The sequence below is a fragment of the Mustelus asterias genome, chromosome 22 (genome assembly GCF_964213995.1).
Source record: "Mustelus asterias chromosome 22, sMusAst1.hap1.1, whole genome shotgun sequence".
NCBI lineage: Eukaryota > Metazoa > Chordata > Chondrichthyes > Carcharhiniformes > Triakidae > Mustelus > Mustelus asterias.
The window spans coordinates 39,312,766-39,335,196 of record NC_135822.1 but is presented as its reverse complement, the minus strand read 5'-3'; the positions used below and the strand labels follow the sequence as shown (position 1 = coordinate 39,335,196).

The following is a 22,431-nucleotide window of genomic DNA, read 5'->3' as shown; positions in this document are numbered from 1 at the left end:
GGAATAAAACTGATTTTTTCAGGGATTATGAGATAATAAAAATAAACTGGTTTTACCTTCTAACCGAATATCTTCTATGTTACCTATATTAATGTCACGTTCCACAATGTCTTTGAGTATTCATCCCCACATTAATTCCTTTAAATTTAAGGAATCATTAACTCAAGGTAACTATGCTGTCCCCAATATGCACATTTCCTGATTCAATGACTTATTATGGTTACATCAATTGATTACATTTGAATGGACATGGTTTACCTTCCCTGTGCAAACATCCATCATCCAAATGTCCAAACTCTTAGAATTTTAGACTGGAGAAGAGGGCCCATGTCCATGACTTGTGTGCTGTCACACTCTAATAAACTAGTCAAGTGATGCCTGGGTTAACGACAAAAAATAATCCTCAAGCTGGCGTCTGGACCTGACGGAAAGATGCAGGCTAGAATTCTGCGGTTGTTCATGTCAGCGGAATCTTCTGGTCCCGCCGATGGCACAGCCCCCACTGCGGCTTCCTGGCAGTAGGGGGTGGAATCAATGGGCAATCCCATTGACAGTGGTGGGACCAGGAAATCCCGTTGCCGGTAAATGGCGCACTGCCTCCCGTCATGAGAATGACCAGAGGAGACCAGAGAATCCTCCCTCCACATACTCTCTAACCAGGAACAGTGTTCCCTTTTAAATTCTGCATGAAGTTATTGGATGTGCTCATGAACAAATGCCACGTATATATTCCTTTCCTTCATGAAGTTAAAGCAATTACCCTGATACCATCATTCACTTCATGAGAATGGCCTTATTCAACACCCAAATATACCAGGAGGGAGCTTAGAGTAGATATAGCAATTTGTGCAAATGTACAACTATTGTAAGGTCACTTTGCAACCAATGGGCCGTGTAATATTTCAAGATCTTTGCAATGTGCCCCTTTGCTGGTGCAGAACTCTTTATTCTCACAGGTGTGTGTCTAGTAATAACACTATATTCCAAAAATTCCCCAACTCGACTATGCTGATGAAGGAGGTGCTGAAAGAGGCCTAGTTATTTTGCATCATTAAGGAAGCCAATGAGAGAATCATTGATTCCATGCCAAGCTTGTGGACCTCATATTAGAGGATTGCATTGGCAGAGATCTGAAAGTAAGCTACTTATTAAGCATTCCTGAATGAAGAGCTGTGACAAGTGGCGTTCGTCAGGGATCAGTGCTGGGACCTTTGCTGTTTGTAACATATATATAAATGATTTGGAGGAAAATGTAACTGGTTTGATTAGTAAGTTTGCAGATGACACAAAGATTGGTGGATTTGCGGATAGCGATGAGGACCATCAGAGGATACAGCAGGATATAGATCAGTTGGAGACTTGGGCGGAGAGATGGCAGATGGAGTTTAATCCGGGCTAATGTGAGGTAATGCATTTTGGAAGTTCTAATACAGATAGGAAATATACAGTAAATGGCAGAACCCTTAGGAGTATTGATAGCCAAAGGGATCTGGATGTACAGGTACACAGGTCACTGAAAGTGGCAATGCAGGTGAAGGTAGTCAAGAAGGCATACGGCATGCTTGCCTTCATCGGCTGGGGCATTGAGTTTAAAAATTGGCAAGTCATGTTGCAGCTTTATAGAACCTTAGTTAGGCTGCACTTGGAATATAGTGTTCAATTCTGGTCGCCACACTACCAGAAGGATGTGGAGGCTTTGGAGAGGGTACAGAAAAGGTTTACCAGGATGTTGCCTTGCATGGAGGGCATTAGCTATGAGGAGAGGTTGGAGAAACCTGGTTTGTTCTCACTGGAACGACGGAGATTGAGGGGCAACCTGATAGAAGTCTACAAGATTATGAGAGGCATGGACAGAGTGGATAGTCAGAAGCTTTTTCCCAGGGTGGAAGAGTCAATTACTAGGAGGCGCAGGTTTAAGTTATGAGGGGCAAAGTTTAAAGGAGATGTACGAGGCAGATTTTTTACACAGAGAGTAGTAGGTGCCTGGAACTCGTTGCCGGGGGAGGTAGTGGAAGCAGATATGGTAGTGACTTTTAAGGGGCGTCTTGACAAATACATGAATAGGATGGGAATAGAGGGATATGGTCCCCGAAAGGGTAGGGGGTTTTAGTTAAGTCGGACAGCATGGTCGGTGCAGGCTTGGAGGGCCGAAGGGCCTGTTCCTGTCCTGTTGGGTAATTTTCTCTGTTCTTTGTACTTATCTCAGCCAGGAAATGGAATGTTAGGGTGGAGAACTTGTTAAAAAAAAGAAAGGACATGAAAACGCAGCAACAAACTCCCTGATACTGTGAAAATAAATTTTCACTTGGCAGCCAGCCACTGGATCTTCATCTGAGTAGCCCTGTTGGTGAATTGTACCTTGCAAGGATTGTCTTTGCAGGTTGGGCAGTTGGATATTCCTCTAGCTTTTAGTTCTGGAGCAGAGAAGATCACCTCATCGCCTTGAATTATGAGCTGGCGGATACAGCCTGATGAGGGGGAAGAGAGAGTCAGGTGAAATACTGATCACTGTATTATTCATTCTGCAAACATATCTGTTAAATGTTTACCAAGAGGTTTCTTTTCCACAATTGATTTCAAAGACATACAAAATAGTTTTCTCTCCTACATTCTGCAATGAAATGCAGCACCGCAGTCTCGGGGAACTTTGTGAATGATTCTCGCACAACGGCTGTGTGATGTCACACAGTAAGAAGTCTCACAACACCAGGTTAAAGTCCAACAGGTTTATTTGGTAGCAAATACCATAAGGTTTCGGAGCGCTGCTCCTTCGTCAGATGGAGTGGAAATTTCCACTCTTACTGTGTTCACCCCAGTCCAATGCCGGCATCTCCACATGATGTCACACACATCCCTTTGGGATTATTAAACAGTGTGGGCGGAAACGGGAGTGGAAAATCCTGGCCTGAAATTTTAGTTTCAGCATCACAATACCAACTGTTCTGAAGAAGGGTCATACGGACTCGGAATGTTAACTGTGTTTCTCTCTTCACAGATGCTGCCAGACCCACTGAGTTTATCCAACATTTTCTGTTTTTATGCCAACTGTTCAAGTTGTTGAAGCAATGATGAACTACAGGTCGACTTTGGGTAGGTGGAAACTGATGGTGGAGTCTTTCCATTGTTGCCATGGTTACATCTCGACCTTCTCTGGTGTAGACGAATAGTTTGGGGTGATTGGAGGCAGCTCACACTCAAACTTTGACCTTTAGTGGGCAAGCTTGACAGTTCAACTCACTGAAATCTGGATGGGGTTATACCACCTCGAGACGTACTAGGCTACACTTGATGAAAAACTTGGCAGTACGGTGGCACAGTGCCTAGCACTGCTGCCTCACAGTGCCAGGGACCTGGGCTCAATTCCAGCCTCGGGCCACTGTCTGTGTGAAATTTGCACATTCTCCCTGTGTCTGCGTGGGTGTCCGCCGGGTGCTCCGGTTTCCTCCCACACTCCAAAGACGTGCAGATTAGGTGGATTGGTCACGCTAAATTGTCCCTTAGTATCCCAAGATTTGTGTGGGTTAGGTAGTTTAGCCATGGTAAATGTCAGGGTTACAGGGATAGGGAGGGGCAGAGGGCCTGGGTAAGATACTCTGTCAAGAGAGTTGGTGAAGACTTGATGGGCCGAATGGCCTCCTTCTGTAGGGAGGGGTTATACAATAAATGGCAGAGCCATCAAGAGTATAGAAACACAGAGGGACCTAGGTGTGCAAGTCCACAAATCTTTGAAGGTGGCAACACAGGTGGAGAAGGTGGTGAAGAAGGCATATGGTATGCTTGCCTTTATAGGACGGGGTATAGAGTATAAAAGCTGGAGTCTGATGATGCAGCTGTATAGAACGCTGGTTAGGCCACATTTGGAGTACTGCGTCCAGTTCTGGTCGCCGCACTACCAAAAGGACGTGGAGGCATTAGGGAGAGTGCAGAGAAGGTTTACCAGGATGTTGCATGGTATGGAGGGTCTTAGCTATGAGGAGAGAACAAAGAACAAAGAACAATACAGCACAGGAACAGGCCCTTCGGCCCTCCAAGCCCGTGCTGCTCCCTGGTCCAAACTAGACCATTCTTTTGTATCCCTCCATTCCCACTCCGTTCATATGGCTGTCTAGATAAGTCTTGAACGCTCCCAGTGTGTCCGCCTCCACCACCTTGCCTGGCAGCGCATTCCAGGCCCCCACCACCCTCTGTGTAAAATATGTCCGTCTGATATCTGTGTTAAACCTCCCCCCCTTCACCTTGAACCTATGACCCCTCGTGAACATCACCACCGACCTGGGGAAAAGCTTCCCACCGTTCACCCTAACTATGCCTTTCATAATTTTATACACCTTTATTAAGTCTCCCCTCATCCTCCATCTTTCCAGGGAGAACAACCCCAGTTTACCCAATCTCTCCTCATAACTAAGCCCCTCCATACCAGGCAACATCCTGGTAAACCTCCTCTGTACTCTCTCCAAAGCCTCCACGTCCTTCGGGTAGTGTGGCGACCAGAACTGGACGCAGTATTCCAGATGCGGCCGAACCAACGTTCTATACATCTGCAACATCAGACCCCAACTTTTATACTCTATGCCCCGTCCTATAAAGGCAAGCATGCCATATGCCTTCTTCACCACATTCTCCACCTGTGACGTCACTTTCAAGGATCTGTGGACTTGCACACCCAGGCCCCTCTGCGTTTGGAGATTGGGTAAACTGGGGTTGTTCTCACTGGAAAGACGGAGAATAAGGGGAGATCTAATAGAGGTGTACAAGATTATGAAGGGGATAGATAGGGTGAACGGTGGGAAGCTTTTTTCCAGATCAGAAGTGACGATCACGAGGGGTCACGGGCTCAAGGTGAGAGGGGCGAAGTATAACTCAGAAATTAGAGGGATGCTTTTTACACAGAGGGTGGTGGGGGCCTGGAATGCGCTGCCAAGTAGGGTGGTGGAGGCAGACACGCTGGCATCGTTTAAGACTTACCTGGATAGTCACATGAGCATTCTGGGAATGGAGGGATACAAACAATTGGTCTAGTTGGACCAAGGAGCGGCACAGGCTTGGAGGGCCGAAGGGCCTGTTTCCTGTGCTGTACTGTTCTTTGTTCTTTCTGCACTGTAGAAATTCTATCCAAGATTGAATGTGACAGATGCTACTGACAATGGTCCTCGGGCATCTCTTTAACAGTTAACCTAAGACTCTGTACAGCCATTCTCTGAATTGCTTTCTTACCCATAAACCCACTGTTGCTTCCAGTGACTTTTGAAATGTTGTCAAAATCAGGGTATCCACCCACGTACAGCTCCTCATTCAAATCCAGACCTCGGAAATTTCCCTGAAATAAAGAGTAAAATACCTTAAATAGGACGGAATAAAACATGAGGAAAGGTGTGAAAAAATGGGTCTTTCTCCTTAAGGAACGCAACAGGTTACCAGGTAATGTCACCACCATGTGTAAAATTATGAAAGAATGGGGTAACATAGATCAAAACAGACTCTTTCCAGTAGTTGATGGGTCAAGAATGATTACAGTAAGAGTTTTAACAACACCAGGTTAAGCCTGGGTTCAGGTTAAGCCTGAATGATTAGCCAGAGATACAAGATTGAATGAAGCATTTGAGGTGGACAAGTAAAATCGCTCCATTTCGAGTGTTGCGAGGCTGTGGAATTTAATTCCAGGGTTAGTGACTGAGGCGAAAACTGTGACAAAGCTGAAAATTGGATTGTGGAGTTGGATGCAGGAAAAGAGATAAACAGGATTCGGGAAGAGGGAAACAGGGCATCACGGTCTTCAGCATTTAAACAGCGACTACATTTCAAAAGTACTTCACTGGCCACAGATTGCCTCAGGTTGTGGTAAGTGTCATTTCAATCTTTCTTTCTTGAGGAGGAAAGTGCACTTATCCAGCACCTCAACGTCCTCTGGACATCAGGAACTGCTCCACATTCAACTCACTACATTTGAAGTGCAGTCTCTCTCGTTATGCTAGTACAATTGATGGTGCTGGTTGAGGGAGACATGTTGGCTAAGACACCAGGAGGGCTGGTAGCTAATCTCTGACCAGCAGCTGAATAAACAGATAGTACAATATCTTTCCTGAAACACTGCAAAAATGCAGCACTCCCAGCACAGCTCTGAAGTGTCACTTTGGATTATATTCTCCTGGCATGGGACTTGAACCCTGTAGTACCCTGGCTCTTTAAAGGGGGATCATTTCCTAAGGGCCGCCTGATTGGGCTGGACTCTATGGATTGTCCCGGCCGGAAGCTGAGCCAATCGGCAGGAGGGCGCGTACCACGGGTCAAAGGAGGGACTCGCAGTTGGAGCCAGGCAGTTGAGCACAGCAGTCGCAGTGTAATTCAGTCTGACCTTGTTGTGTATATATTATTCTTATTGTTTGGCAATAAAGCCTTTGTTGATTCAAGCCATATTGAGTCGCCCTCGAACTATTACAAACCCACAACCTTCTGACTCAGGAGCCGAGTTGTCTGAGCCAAGCTAGTTTTTTGAGGAACTCCCAAGTGTTCGACAGGCAATGCAAACATCCACAATACAAACATCACCACACAGCAAGCCAGCAGCCCCAAACGCACCCTCAACATCTGAAATACTGATCCTACCTGAGAACTCCCATTGACAGGCAGGTCACTGTCTACGAATAGCGAGCCCTGAGTTAAGTTTCGATATAACACCACAGTGTGGTACTCTCCCAGAGAGATGGGGTTAGGGTGGCGAATGGTGGCCATGCCAGAACCCACGTCGAACCTTTGGAAGCAAGCACGCGCATTTATAACAAATATCAGGAAACTGTGTGGAATATAACTATCAGTGAGTGTGAACAGGCGCAAAAAGTGTATAAATTATTAACAAGGTATGTTGCAAGAGGTATTCCTGCAATGGTCTTTCATAGCTGCATTTTCATGATTTAGCCCCATCTCTTTGCTGCAGTTTCTTTATGTAATATATTAGAATTGAAAGGCACCATCATGCAAGAATATTTGTATGGCAGGGAGTTGTTCTACACGGGAGGTAATTTTCCGAGCCTCAGAAGGAGCTGGCCAGGCTCCTGCCGGGTAATATATTGACACTGGGACCTTTCACTGAATTCTACACCAGAAGACAGTCCGGACAGGTCCGTGTGGCAGGAAAGGAGCCTTTAGCCAACACAATGCTGGAATCTTAGTGCATGTGATCTTGATCAGCACAAGCTTGGTGCATCCATCTGCCTGGTCACCCATCAAGGGAAAGCTACATAAACTCGACAAACCCTCATCTAAAACTATGGAATCAAAGATGCAACTCATCACAGGCATCATTGGTGGAAGGAATAGATTAAGGACATACCCTGGAATGGATATTTCCCCAAATAGAGATGGACAGGTCGTTTATTTATATAACTGAAAAATAACTTTATTCCTGGGTGATCAGATAATGTCGTTGCTTTCTTCATTATTCTCTCATGAGGTGTGGGCGGCACTGGCAAAGCCGGCATTTGTTGAACCGAGTGTCTCGCTCGGCCATTTTGGGGGCAGTTAAGAATCAACCACATTGTTGTGAGTCTGGAGTCACATGTAGGCCAGACCAGGTAAAGATGGCAGATTTCCTTCCCTAAAGAACCAGGTGGTGTTTTTTTAATAATAATTGATGATAGTTTCATGGTCACCATTACTGAGACAAGATTCCAGATTCCAGGGCATGGTGGCACAGTGGTTAGCACTGCTGCCTCACAGCGCCAGGGACCCGGGTTCGATTCCCAGCTTGGGTCACTGTTTGTGTGGAGTCTGTACGTTCTCCTCGTGTCTGCGTGGGTTCCCTCCGGGTGCTCCGGTTTCCTCCCACAGTCCGAAAGACGTGCTGGCTAGGTTATTGGCCGTGCTAAATTGCCCCTTAGCGTCAAGGGGATTAGCAGGGTGAATACATGGGGTTATGGGGATAGGGCCTGGGTAGGTTGGTGGTCAGTGCAGACTCGATGGGCCGAATAGCCTCTTTCTGCACTGTGGGCATTCTATGGTCCTAACTGAATTCACGCCAGGATTTGAATCCAGGTCCCCAGAGCATTAGCCTGGACCTCTGGATCACTAGTCCAGTGACATTGTCACTCTGTCATCATTGCCCCCTTTTAGGTTTGGTTTGGTCCAGGTTTGATGGGTGTGTAACTGAGCCAGCTATTCTTGTGAACCTGTTCATTAGTTACCCAACATTTTAAACATCCGATATTTTGTTCACACAGAACTAAACCGAAGCATTAAAATTACCTGAATTCGGGTCGACCGCCCACTAACGTAAATGAGATGAAATCTGCTCCTGTAGTTTGTTTCTGTCCGTTGTATATAATCATACCTGAAACACAGAGAACCAGAGTGGGGTCAACGTAAAGAGCATCACTCCTGGTGTAATCGCTGCAATGCATCTGTACAGAGGAGATTGAGGCAGATGTTGCCAGGACTGGAAAATTGTAGCTATGAGGGAAAGGCTGGAGAGGCTGGGGTTGTTCTCACTGGAACAGAAGGAGGCTGAGGGGAGATTTGACTGAGATTTACAAAACTGTGAAGGGCCTGGATATAGTGGATGGGAAGGAGCTAGCTCCCTTGGCAGAGAGGTCAGTGACTAGGGGGCACAGATTGAAAATGATTGGGAAGGATTAGCGGGGGGGGAATGAGGAAAATCTTTATCTACCCAGAGGCTAGTTGGGGTCTGGAATTCATGGCCTTTAAGAGATTGTAGTGGCAGAAACCCTCAATTCATATAAAAGGTGCCTGGATATTCCTGAAGTGCTGTGACCCGCAGGGCTACAGACCAAATGGTGGAAAATGGGATTGGGCTGGTGGCTTGATTTCCGGCTGGCACAGACACAGTGGGCAGAGCGGCCTCCTTCTGTGCAGCAAATTCTTCTACATGTTCTAAACTTTCCAAATATCTGAAGAGGAGAAAGATGCAGGGACGAGGGCAGTGGCAGTACATGAATTCCTCCTTAGGAGAGCAACAGGCCAAATAGAAGCATAGAAACAGTGCAGAAGGAGGGCATTCGGCCCATCGAGTCTGAATTGACTCACCGAAAGAGCATCTTACCCAAAGGATATGGGGTGCGATATGGGAAAGTGGAGTTGGAGCTTAGGAGCAGCCACCATCTTACTGAATGGGAGAGCAGGCTCGATGGGTCGTATGGCCTACTCATGCTCCTACTTCTTCCAATCTTATGAGCTGAAGGAAGGTATCGGCCACCCTTCAGCCTGAATGCAGCTGACTGAATATAAACTTAGGGAGACACAACAGTGGTAAGCAGAGAAGATCAGAAAGCCCTCGTCCTAATGAACGGGTTGCCTGGCCAACACACCGGAGCCTATCAGAGACGGAAATGGTTTAATTCTGCCCAAGCCAGTCAGGCTGAATTATTTGATACCCTTCAATAGTTAACTATTTGGCTTTCAATAAAAAATGGCTGGATGACGTGAACCTTGTCTTATCGTCTCAGTACTTCACTGGACAGCACTTTGCTAACTAAATCCTCTTCTCACGGAACAATACAATTAAATACGCAATTTAGTCATCTGATAAAGCAAAACGCAAAAACAAAAAACATGTTCAGGACAGGTGAGGCTAAATACAAAATAGCCATCAAACCCCCACCCTCCCCCCCCCCCCCCCCCACCCTTCCCCCAAGGTATTATGGGCAACGCAGAGTCAGACGCTGGGTTTGGAAACATGAATGTGGGCAGGTTGTATAATAAATCCAAACCAATCCCCGATATCCATATAAAAGTCACCCCATCCAGTAACAGGTTCAAATCGGAACTTTAAACCAAAATAAATCCCTTACTGCTTGAATTAATATATTCACTAAACGTGACCCCTGTCTCCTTTGCAATCTTTATATTGCTGCCTACTTAACCAATTATCAATTCAATTGAGGAAATAAACAGGATTCAACCCACCTAATTGCATTACATAATTAGAATTCTAAAATGCACTTTTCTCCAGTATTTGGTGATGAAGCGATTTATTACATTTAATGCACTTAGAGGAATGAAAAATGACCCAACTTCTTGTTTCCATTGAACTTACACATGTAAAGATGTACATGATAATATCATTTCTCCAGAACTTGATAGTCAGCCAGCTTTGAAAAGAGAGTGCCTGAGATATTAGCATGCAGATTACTTCAAGTAGCTTTCTTGCCGATAGCAGAGAGGGAACTTCATTGTCAAACCACCAAATGGTCTTAGTATTAGTAAAATGGCAACTGTACCCAATCAACTCCTGTCCTTCAAGCACTGACAGTACATAACCCAATCATTCCAACTTCCAGTTTGCTCCTTAAGGTTGAATTAGCCAATGGTTTAAGACGATAAGAAATAGGAACAGGAGAAGGCCGTTTGGCCCCTCGAGTCTGCTCCGCCATTCAATAGGATCATGGCTGATCCGACCAACATTCCTCACTTCCACTCTCCTGCCCTTTCCCCGTAATCCTTGATTCCCTTACTGATCAAAAATTTATCTCGGCCTTAAATTTACACAAGGACTCTGCCCCCACACTTCTCTGTGGCAAGGAGTTCCAAAAACTCTCAACTCTCTGAAGGAAGAAATTCCTCCTGATCTCAGTGTTCAATTGGAGCCCCTTTTTGTTTTGCTTCTGAATTAAATGCCTGCCAATCCCAATGCTGCCAAGTAGACTTGACTCCAAGTTACACAGAACAATGAATCAAACATATACGCGCAGGAACATGATATTGAATGTCGAATGACACAAAGGTCCAAATCAAGCCAAGGCTACAGAAGAATTGGGATGACACTGTACAGAAGCAATTACAGCTTTTTCCTTCTCCACCTGTTGCACATAATCTCCTGTGGTCCAAAGTGACCATCTGCTCCAGTCAGTGTCAGTATCATATTAATCGCGTTAAGGTCTAGTGGTGATCACTCTGTTAAATGGCAATTATGTTACAGGTGATGAGTACTGGAGACAGCATCTGGTAGGCACAGCGGGGACTGGGAGTTTTATTGATCCCTTTAATTGCATTTTGATTTGATGTTTTAAGTTTCCTCTGCAATTTGCTTTTGTTTGATGCACTTTCCATGTAAGGGGCTGCTCTTCAGATTTGTCGCTTAGTTTGATTAATTTAGTTTAATTGGTTTCACCCAAAATATATAAATGGGGAACAGCTGGTGCATTGAGGGGAGGAGGAACCAGGAGAGTCTGTTATTTTGCTGTCTTGGAAACCAACCAAACCGGGGCAGCACGGTGGCACAATGGTTAGCACTGCTGCCTCACAGCGCCAAGGAACCGGGTTCGATTCCCAGCTTGGGTCACTGCCTGCGTGGAGTTTTCACGTTCTTCCCGTGCCTGCGTGGGTTTCCTCCGGTTTCCTCCCACAGTCCAAAGATGTACAAGTTGATTGGCCATGATAAATTGACCATTAGTGTCAGGGGCATTAGTAGGGTAAATACATGGGTTACAGGGATAGGGCCTGGGTGGGATTGTGGTCGGTGCAGGCTCGATGGGCCAAATGGCCTCCTTCCGTACTGTAGGTTTCTATGATTCTAAGGTACAGGCTAGCTTCAAAACTCAATCTTCCTCAACATATAATTAATGGAACTGAAACCCAAAGTAGCAACCTGGGAGTTGGAATGATTGGGTAATGTACTGTCTGTGCTTGACTGACAGGAAATCATTGGGTACAGTAGTGACTTGTGATCAATTGCAAGGATACCACAAAAGAAGTAGGCCATTCAGCCCCTTGAGTTTTGGGACTGTCAATGGATCATTCATTAGGATCTTCTATGATCCTAGCATCTAATTGTGTCAGTTCAATTTTAATATTGGATTGATATTCACAAATTGCAAAGATACCTGCAAGGGAGGCTCATCAGTCCATAGCCACCCAGCCATTCAGAAACACATGGCCAACCCCATCATGCCTATTCTCAATGGCTACGATATTCTGGCTGTGTTGCACCCGGTGTTAGGGCGGAACGGGGACGGAGAATCACGGGTGAGTGATTGAGCGTGTTCTGCGCTCGCACTAAACCTCATCAGTTATCTTCCCATCCACCACTCCCAGATGTAACCTGGATCCTGCCCAATGAGTGGGATAACATAATCAGAGTCCATTCGAAGCCAAATCTTCCCTGCTCCCGAGATTTTCCGATGCTCAGGCGCAGTGGGAGCCCGGCGAGAATCACTGGTCTCCACAAACAGAGACCTGCCGTGATTGCCACACCGGTGGGGGGGAAGCGAGGGGGGGGGGGGCATTAAGTGGGAGTCATGAAGGGAGACCCATTGAGAGGGCACCAATGATGCCGATGATCTTTGTTGGGGAAGGTGGTGAGTAAACATCCCTTCAAATTGGTGGTGGAGAGGGGTCCACGATGTCTGGGGGGGGGGGGCGTTCCTCAATTTCAAATTGAGATCGGGGACCCTTTAAAAATGGCACCTGATCTCTGTGAAGCTGGGATTACTGGTGTGTTTGGGACCCCTCCCTCTCAAAACCGGTGCAAAACTTGCCTCCTCCCAAAAAATGACTAAGTGTGGGAAAATTGCAATGCCAATGGGAATCACACTGGTTTTCTCACTCAAAATGACACAGTCATTTTTTGGGAAAATTCCGCCCATTGAGTCCCAGTTTACACCCAGAAGACCCCCACACCCACTGCATGTGTCAGTCACTATTCACGAGAGGAACCTCTCTACCTTAAATTGGCCTCACCCTTGCCCATGGCATCCACCTCTGCTGACCTTTAGTGTAAAGTGTCCCAATTGTTTTACTGGGATGTGGTCCATTCATTACGGCACAAGTAGATCACAAGAGAAACTTGGATTAATAGAAATTGTCACACATTTACACCTTTAAGAATGTGGCCATTTTTTCCCACAATCACCTGTTCATTTTATTCAGGATTCCACGACTGACAGCTGAGATAGTCAGAAAGGTCGAATCCAATGGTTAAGGAACGGTAAAAGCATTACATAGAAATTCACATCAGTCAAAATCAACCCAACACTCTTTAGTTCTAAAATCTTAACATCCAAACACAAACCATGGCAGCATTGTTGATAAATTAATCAATTTAAATATTTTTCATTAGAATGCAAGAACATTAATAGATTATCAATTCATATAAGCATTTCATAAAGCACTTATTTATCATAGAATCCCTACAGTGCAGAAGGAAACCATTCAGCCTTTCGATTCTGCCACAACCCTCTAACAAAGCATCTTACCCAGGACCACCCCCCACTCTATTACCATAACCCCACATATGTACCCCACTAATCCCGTAACCTATACATCTAAGGAGCAATTTAGCATGGCCAATCCACCTAACCCACACATCTTTGGACTGTGGAAGGAATCTGGAGCACCCGGAGGAAACCCACACGGACACGAGGAGAACATGCAAACTCCACACAGTCAATCAAGACCGGAATCGAGCCCGGGTCCCTGGTGCTGTGAGACTAACCACTGTGCTACTGTTAAACCAATGCAAGCCTTTCTTTATACTGTAACTATAGAATCATACAACACAAGAGGCTATTTGACCCATCACATCTGTGCTGGCACTTTGAAAGAGTTAACCAATAGTCCCACTTACCTGAAGTAAATGGCAGCTTGGGTCATAAACGTTAGCGCACTATTATGCTCCATATCATATTGGGAACAGGGGAAGGCCATTCAGCCCAGGAGCCTATCCTATCAATTAGATCATTGTATTGCATTCTTATTCACTTTGCACTTCATAATAAATTAAAACTGGCATCAAGGTAGCAATGTGCAGAATAAGGCAAAAGCCCAAGGCTTAAAGCAGTTGATGATCTGATGTAATGTTTTTTTTTAGTAGTTTTATAATGTAGCTCAGCTCAATCCAAACAGAAAGCACAATTTTTTGCCAATAGCAACAGGTGGAATTTGTGGAGATACACAACAAACTCACCAGAGTACAATAAGAGAGCTTGGATATAGAGGTGGGAAAAAGAACACAGAGAAAAACAAACAGAAAGTGAGAAAAATTCAACATAGAACAGACAACAAAACTATACACTTATAGACTGACATATCAATATCAAAGTCTTTGTGTAGATTAAGGTTGAGAGGCAAGACTTTGACAAATATATTTGCAATTTGAGCAGTTCACTTCACCAAGTACCATAAATGATAATAATCCAGCCCGTCTTGTGGGAGGGAAGGACTGAATACATACATCATGTGAAAACTCAACTTGGTTGTAAGAGCGCGTGAGTTAACACATTGGGGAGGCAATGGCTTAGTGGTCTTATCGCTAAACTATTAATCCAGAAACTCAGCTAATGTTCTGGGGACCTGGGTTCAAATCCCACCACGGCAGATGGTGGAATTTGAATTCAATTTTTAAAGAATCGACTGATGATCGTGAAACCATTGCCGGTTGTCAGAAAAACCCATCTTGTTCATTAATGTCCTTTAGGGAAGGAAATCTGCCATCCTTACCTGGTCTGGTCTACATGTGACCCCAGAGCCGCAGAAATGTGGCTGATTCTTAACTGCCCTATGAAATGGCCAATTGAGACACTCAGTTCAAGGGCAATTAGGGATGGGCAATAAATGCTGGCCAGCCAGCGATGCCCATGTTCCACAAATGATTAAAAGAAAGTGTGATAAGAGTCTGACCATCGGAGCCCATCATGAAACTAGGATTGCCTCACACTGTCCCTCATTTTGGTTGATATTTAAAGAGTGCCAGTGACATGGTTGTGCGAGCTGGTTGGGAAGAATCTTAGCTCTGGGGCTGCAGGAGTTTAATCAGCATCCATCATCCAAAAAAAAAAGCAACTGATGGAGCAAGTCAAAATAATCACGCATATCAAACACCTTTTAATGATTTATTTTCTAAATGATCTCCTGTTGGTCAGATGCCCACAGTAACATCCTTACTGGAGGGTACGGACTGTAATGGAGTCATAATCACATAGAACACACAAAGATTGGCCAGTGGGCTATTTACATTTGATGCCGTTTCTCAAGCTTCCACCTTCTTACACACAGTTTACACATGAAGTTCACTTGGGTGAGTCACCCAATGGCTTAGCTGCCCGAACCTGATTCACAGCTTCAAGGAGAAACACAGAGGGAAGAGATTCTTACCATCAGCTGTATCTGGGCGGAATGTAATCCTGATTTCAAATTCATGGTAGGCGTCCCTTATGGTGGGCACAGCAATGTAGGAGATGGGGTCCTGTGTGAAATATGGGATCTTACGTTCTGCAAAGACAGGAAAACGTACAAAGTTTTACTGAAGTCATACAAAATGCCCCGCTTGAACATTTAAAGTGGTTTAGTTTGTAGCCTCATGACCCCAGGGTCACCAGGCCTTGGGTTCAAATCTCACTTCACATGATTTAGGTAGGCTGACACTTCAGTGCAGTATTGAGGGAGTGCAGCATTGCCGGAGGTGTAGGCTTTCGAATGAGACATTGAAACAAGGCCCCGTGTGCTCTCACAGGGGGACATAAAAGATCCCATGGCACTATCACGAAGAAGAGCAGGGGAGTTACACCCGGCAGCCCTGGCCAATGTCAGTGAAACAGATGATCTGACCATTAATCTCATTGCTGTTTGTAGGACCTTGCTCTTCAGTGTTTCCTAGGTAACGCTGTAGCTGCACTCCAAAAGCACTTCAGTAGCTATGAAGCACTTTGGAACATCCTGAGGATGTGAAAGTTGTTAAAATATCACACCACTGTAGTATTTCTTGGAGTGTCAAACTGAGATACAGGGAAGCTTGGTGTATCCGGTACTGAACATGAAGCAGAACAAATCGCATTGCTTTCAATCACGGTTCAATACTGTTCCAACAATACATAATCAGGTAACTTACACCATGTTACATTCCAAGATTCGTCTTTTAGACTCTGCTAAACCTCATTTGTACCAATTCTGCATCATGTTTAGGTCTCCCTTGAATGTACTATTCAGAAGGCAAATGGCGGGGGGTTGGCTTTTATTGTGAACTTTCTCCTTCACCTTGACCTTTTTTTCTCAATCAAATTTTTTTGTTCCAATATAACCTCACCCCTCCCCTACAGGGCCATCTGTCACTTGTGCATCAGTTTTGCTTTCACTGAGCACTGACCATAGTTCTCCCATGATGTGGAGATGCCGGCATTGGGCTGGGTTGCGCACAGTAAGAAGTCTCACAACACCAAGTTAAAGTCCAACAGGTTTATTTGGTAGCACTAGCTTTCTAGGCAACACTGTTGGACTTTAACCTGGTGTTGTGAGACTTCTTACATTGTTCTCCTATTACCACGTTCTGACATCTTACCTTTCTGCCACTACTAACATCTTCTGTAGTCCTTCACACTTCCTTTGTCTTGTGCCCTAAACATCTTTGTGAAAACTCTCCTTGTTCACACCAATTTCTACTCCTTATATTTCAGAAAAAGACAGGGAAGATTTGAGATACCTCTGACTTTCAGCATGGCATAAGCAGTTTCTGTTCCCTGTTCATTTGTAGCTGTACAAACGTACGTCCCAGTGTGCTCTGTGGTAGCAGACGGTATGGTCAACACGTTGTCCTCAACATATGCTCCGGGCGGGAGAACTCCCTCCAGCTAAAAGTAACCGTAAAAATAAGTAAACATGAAAGCAGAATGGAAGCCTCCTGACAAGGTCAACTAGCACCAAGCATCGCAGTGGCAAGTTTGGTTAAAGACAGAAATGCAACGTCGGCTTGCTTAGCCCGATTAATAACGTACCCAAGAACTAAATCAATTTCCAATTTATAGTCATAAAACTACATCCTATTTCTCCTGATCGCACTTTTGCCAAGAATCTTTTGTGACGCCGTTTATGGAATGCTTTCTGGAAATCCACACAGGCAACATCCATAAACGCTCCTTTATCTACCTTAATAGTGACCTCCTTCAAAAAACGCACGCAGAATTATTAGACATGTCCTACAGTTAACAAATCTGTGCAGGCTCTCAGTGACCAGTTCATATTTGCTTAAATGCTCAATTGGTAATGATGGACTTGAGTAGCTTCCCCACAACTGACTTTAAACTGACAGGTCTGCAGTTAACCCAATGATTTCTCCCACCATTCTTAAACAATGGAGCATTAGCAATCTCGCTGACTAATGGCTCTTTTTTTGAATCAAGAGATGGACCTACTCCATCGTTGACACGTTGAGGTTATTTAATCCTCTTAAGGGGAATTCTGCGTAAATACCTTCTCAATCAATGGGTCACCAATCAAAGTTGCAGAGGGCCTACCCATTCTCTAACTCAGAACACCTAGCCGCCCACAGTTAAAGGAGCCACGAAATAGTTCATCACCTCAGTCTATGCTTCTGTCAAAAACCTCCAACCCTATTCACAAACAAATATCGATCCAGGTTGCTGGAGGAGTTAATCCCGTTAAGCATCAGCTGCTTATGAGTGTGCAGCAAAAAGTGCAGGGTGCTCTTTTTGGAGCGGGAATGAGTGCATTTCTGACCCTACAAAGGACACATCACTCAAAACAGTATCGGAGGAAATAGAGACCCAAGTAAGAGGCTACCTTATTCCAAGTGACCTCTGGTACTGGGTATCCCGAGGCTAGACATGGGAAGACCGCCGTGGATCCAACTGCTACTTCTTTGAGCTCTGGCTGAGGAGCAATCATGGGGACAGCTACAAGAATAATAAGTATTTTGTTAATACTGTAACATAGGAAAATAAAAAGTTTTATAGGCTAATCTTTGAACACACACAACATATGAGGGGACTCAGTAACCTCCCTGACCCTGGTGTTAGAACATTGTACAACAGGACTGCCCTTGCCTTCAAGCATGTAATTCAACCCGAGAGAAAGGTAAACGTTTTTAGGAATATTTTAATGAAATATTAATTTATGGAGATCAGTATGACGATGGTTCTATTATCTGGAACAAATGTGAATTGCAGTTGTTTTCAGAGATGTGACCAACACGGCAAGACCACATTTATTACCCATTCCCTCACTGCTCTGTGGGCATTAAGGGTCAAGCAAGGGGTATGGAACTGGAGTCCCCTGTCACATACAGAAATTAATTTAGAACAATGTTTGCACTTGGTTTTGCAGGATGCAGTGACTTGCTGGTTTGCATATGAACTAATAACTCAAAGGCCATATGTTCAAATCCCACTGGGCAAGTTATGAGATCAAATTCAATAAATCTGGCCCTTTAAGGGCCAGTACCTAAAATGTCACCATGAAGTTACCGAATTCCTGAGAAAGCCCAAACTGTTTACACTAAGGCCCTTCAGGGAATTGGTCCTGATATTCCGACCATGCCCAGCCTACACGTGACGCACACATGGATAAGTTGTTATAACTTTATAATAGTTGTGAGATGCAACGAAAATAGCTTTGCAAGTGCTGCTCACATATGAAGGGCAAACAAGAAGAAAGTATGTCGTGAGTCACATGCAAACTAACAGTTCCAACAATGCATCTGACAATGCAGGCAGAACCTTGCAGCGTTCCATTAAAGTCTTCCATTGTCCACCCACCCCATACAAAATCATAGTTTGCCTCACTGAGAGTGACAATGCAAAGAAGGTAGAGCTTTGTCTCATGCTCTTGTGTCAACTACTCTGGGTAAAGATTCATTCTAGCACAGGGCAGACACATGAAGAAACATTTTAATACCAGAAATTTCACTCCAGTGCACAACAGTACAATACAATTGTGCACTGTACCTTGTGGAAGTCCTGTGGTTAAAGTTAGTGTCGCTTCTCCATGTTATGAATAGGATATGGAAGCAGCGGAAAAAGTTACTGCAAGGTTTGTCAAGGATGTTAATAGAGCTTTGAGGTTAGAACAATCAGGAAAGACTTAACAGGCTTAAGTCTCTGGAAAAGAGTCTTTTCCGGAGTCTTATTCTCTGAAAAAGAACAAATGGTGGAACAATGTAACAGAGATCTTTAAAATTATGAACAGGTCCAACAGGATTGTGAAATAATTCCTTAGAGGCCGGTGTTCTTTTACCAGATTCCCTTTATTTACAAACATATCTCCTATATATATATATAGCTGAGGCTCCCTGATTGGGGAGGCAATCATTATCTCAATCAGGGAGCTCATACTCCAAGAGGCCACTCTGATGGGCCTCATTGAGGACATTACAGATTGGTGTAGAGAACATGTCACCAGTTGTTGGAGAGTCACAAACTAGGGGTAATGATTATAAGATACATTAAGTCCTCACTTAAAGTTTTGGTTGTGTTCCTGAAAACCGTGACTTTAAGCAAACCATAAATTCCTATAGGAATCAATGTTAAAGTTGGAGTTAGGGTTCCATCGGATATTTCTCGCCCAGAAAACCCAATGTACAAGTTGAAACATTGTCCCATATATGTGCAGCATTGTGCAATCCTAGCCGAAACACCTTGCAAAATAAAATGCATTCCCAATTTAAATGAAATACAATTTACGAACAATTGCCTTGAAAAATTGCTATCCTGGCCTCATTACAGGATGAATGGGTTGACCAGACTCCATCTTGTGGCAGGTGTTGGTCAGTGCAGATGGAAGCTGAAGCCCTGATTATCTGCACTGATCAACGTCTGCCGGGAGAAGCAGCCTCAGACACCAATTGCGAGTTCAGAAGCGAAGCCGGCAGGGGATTCGGAAGTCGGGGGTTGCACAAGAACAGACCCTAAGGACTAAGGGAAGAACAGGCACCAGGAGGGAAGGAGGCAGGGAGCAATGGTGGGAGTCGGCCAGTGGGAGCTAGCAGGGGCGGGAGGAAGAGGGAGAGGGCGGAAGCAGAGCGGGAAATGTCCTGTGAGCAGTCTGGCCACAGGAGAGGATGTCTGGGCTAACAACATTAAAGTGAAACCAGCAACGCTAAACAGATATATTGCCAACATTTTATTAACAACTTTACAGGCAAACACTATTAAATGAGTTGATGTGAAGAGAGGACTTATTGTAGTCACTGATACATCCAATAAGGAATTGAGTTCCACACTCTTTATCCAGAGTGTGGAACTTTAAGTTATATGAAATGTTGAAGGCAATTTGTCTGAATGCACTTAAGGAGGAGGTGAATGAGTATATGGGAGAAAAGGAAGAGGAAGGAGGATATGGTAATACAGTCAGGTGAAGTAGGGTAACAGTGACTGGTGTTGAACATAAACACCTGTTCAGACTAGTTGGGAAGAATGGTCTATTCTCGTGTTGTAAATGCTATGGGCACACCTCGATCAATTCCACATCCCGACCCGGTACCTGAGCTCCATCGCTGTAGCAATGTGATCTTTCAATGCAAATAGCTGAATTCGCCAGGAGGCAAGGTCGACTCCAATTCGAGGAGCCTGGTGTCCCCGGGAGGTGGGAGCTGCCTGCCTGGCACCAATGGTGAGGGCGGGCAGCAGCCATGTTGGCGGAGACTGTCACTGTGCTGCCCATTAGACCAGGCAACTCCTTAGGAGTGGAAGGAGACAGACAGGAACAACAGCCCAGCTGTCGCTGGCTGAACCCACATGCTGGTTGAGAAAACCACTGGAAATAAAGTTATTTGGGCCTCGTAGTGACCCCGACAGCTGTGCACCCACATGCCAAATATCGTTTGAGGTTGCTGAGAATTCCAAAATCTGATTCCATTGTAGGCAGATCCTTCAACAAGATCCTCAAGGAGCTGAAGGGATTGTCAGTTGGAGGTGAGTGCCTTCCCGGCTCTCTCCCCCCCCGGATGAGCAGTCGGAAATTCCAGTCTGCCCCAGGTGTCAGGATGCTGACAAGGTCTCCCGGGCTGCAATTATCACAGGCTGTCCACACTGGCTCCCAACCCTTCGGCCCCCCCCTTGGAAAGCTGCTCCTGCCACCCTCAAAATATACTAGAGAACGAGTCAAGCTTCACTCACTCTGCACGTATAGAACCACCTCCGACTTGACAGATCCGGCATCGTTGGTGGCTGTGCATCGGTAACGCCCAGCATCAGATTCCTTCACGTGTTCAATTTTCAACATTCCGTTCTGGATGATGATTTCGGGGGACAGCCTTCCATCCACTTTACTCCACCGAATAGAAGGTTGGGGATCCCCGATAGCCTGGCATTCGAATTCCACCGAGCCACCCACCATTACCATCTGCATGGACGCCCGCACGTTGATCATAACAATGGGTAAGGCTGAAAATAACCAGCGAGAAAATCATTTACCCATCCCACTCCCTGCAAGCTCATCTGTTGGTAGAAACATAGAAGGTAGGAGCAGGAGGAGGCCATTTGGCCCTTCGAGCCTGCTCCGCCATTCATCACAATCACAGCTGATCATCCAACTCAATAGCCTAATCCTGCTTTCTCCCCATAACCTTGGATCCCATTTGCCCCAAGTGCTATATCCAGCCGCCTCTTGAATACACTTACTGTTTTGGCATCAACTACTTCCTGTGGTAATGAATTCCACAGGCTCACCACTTTTTGGGTGAAGAAATGTCTCCTCACCCCCATCCTAAATGGTCCACTCCGAATCCTCAGACTGTGACCCCTGGTTCTGGGCTCCCCCACCATCAGGAACATCCTCCCCCCATCGACCCTGTCTGGTCCTATTAGAATTTTATAAGTCTCTATGAGATCCTCCCCATCATTTGTCTGAACTCCAGTGAAGACAATCCTAACCTAGTCAAACTCCCCTCATACATCAGTCCCGACATTCCCGGAATCAGCCTGGTAAACCTTCGCTGCACTCCCTCGAGAGCAAGAATATCCTTCCTCAGAAAAGGAGACCAAAACTGCACACAATACTCCAGGTGTCGCCTCACCAAGGTCCTGTATAATTGTAACAGCACATCCCTGCTCCTGTACTCAACCTCTCGCAATGAAGGCCAACAAACCATTTGATGTTGGATTCGCATGTCTACCTCAGTGGTGCAGGCGGCCTGTAACATTCTGTCCTGTTTATTGTTAATTGTCTCCCATCTCCCCCTGACTATAGATGGCAAACACTATGAGACACATTGCCATTGCCTTGTGACTTACCTGCCCAGTTTTCCTCCTGTCAGTTTTGCTGGGTTTATTCAATTGCAAAGGCCCATCTAAACTAGGCCAGATCCTGAAAAATCTTTTACAGTCTTGCTTGCTGTTTGCCAAATTCTTTACATTTGCGTCATCCACAAATTTCCCTATTCCAGAGTCCAAATCTTCCTCAACACTGGAAATTGACCTCCCATCCTCCAAACTCTGTAAGGTTTGGCCGATTCATATCCCACACCAAGCCTGTTACCTCATTATCCCTCTCCTTGTTCAATTACAATGACTCCGGGCTTTGCAACACTTCCATTCGAAAATTCACATCTTTGCCTCAAAATCTCTTTTTGACCCGGCCCTCTCCCTGTCTCTGTAACCTCCGCCAGTGCTCACAGAGCTTTTTGTTTCTCTGACTCGGGTCCCTTGTGCATTCTCCCTCCCCGCCCTTCTTGTTTTTCCATTGACAGCTGGACCTTCA

General features: G+C 45.2%; 1 protein-coding gene across 16 annotated transcripts in view; it reads right to left on the bottom strand.

Annotated features, from left to right (window-relative positions):
• The window catches only part of hspg2 (heparan sulfate proteoglycan 2), a 515,715-nt gene that overhangs the window by 38,514 nt on the left and 454,770 nt on the right, over nucleotides 1-22,431 (bottom strand). For 13 of the 16 annotated variants that reach the window (XM_078239173.1, XM_078239184.1, XM_078239169.1 and 10 more), the window contains 9 exons: nucleotides 20,850-21,116; nucleotides 17,518-17,630; nucleotides 16,421-16,568; nucleotides 15,100-15,216; nucleotides 13,913-13,930; nucleotides 8,239-8,323; nucleotides 6,604-6,748; nucleotides 5,215-5,317; nucleotides 2,359-2,468 (listed from right to left, as the gene is read on the bottom strand). In XM_078239173.1, the coding sequence (XP_078095299.1) occupies nucleotides 2,359-2,468; nucleotides 5,215-5,317; nucleotides 6,604-6,748; nucleotides 8,239-8,323; nucleotides 13,913-13,930; nucleotides 15,100-15,216; nucleotides 16,421-16,568; nucleotides 17,518-17,630; nucleotides 20,850-21,116 (1,106 nt within the window). The remainder of the gene's footprint in view (nucleotides 1-2,358; nucleotides 2,469-5,214; nucleotides 5,318-6,603; nucleotides 6,749-8,238; nucleotides 8,324-13,912; nucleotides 13,931-15,099; nucleotides 15,217-16,420; nucleotides 16,569-17,517; nucleotides 17,631-20,849; nucleotides 21,117-22,431) is intronic. The other 3 variants (XM_078239177.1, XM_078239172.1, XM_078239178.1) reach the window with 1 other exon arrangement.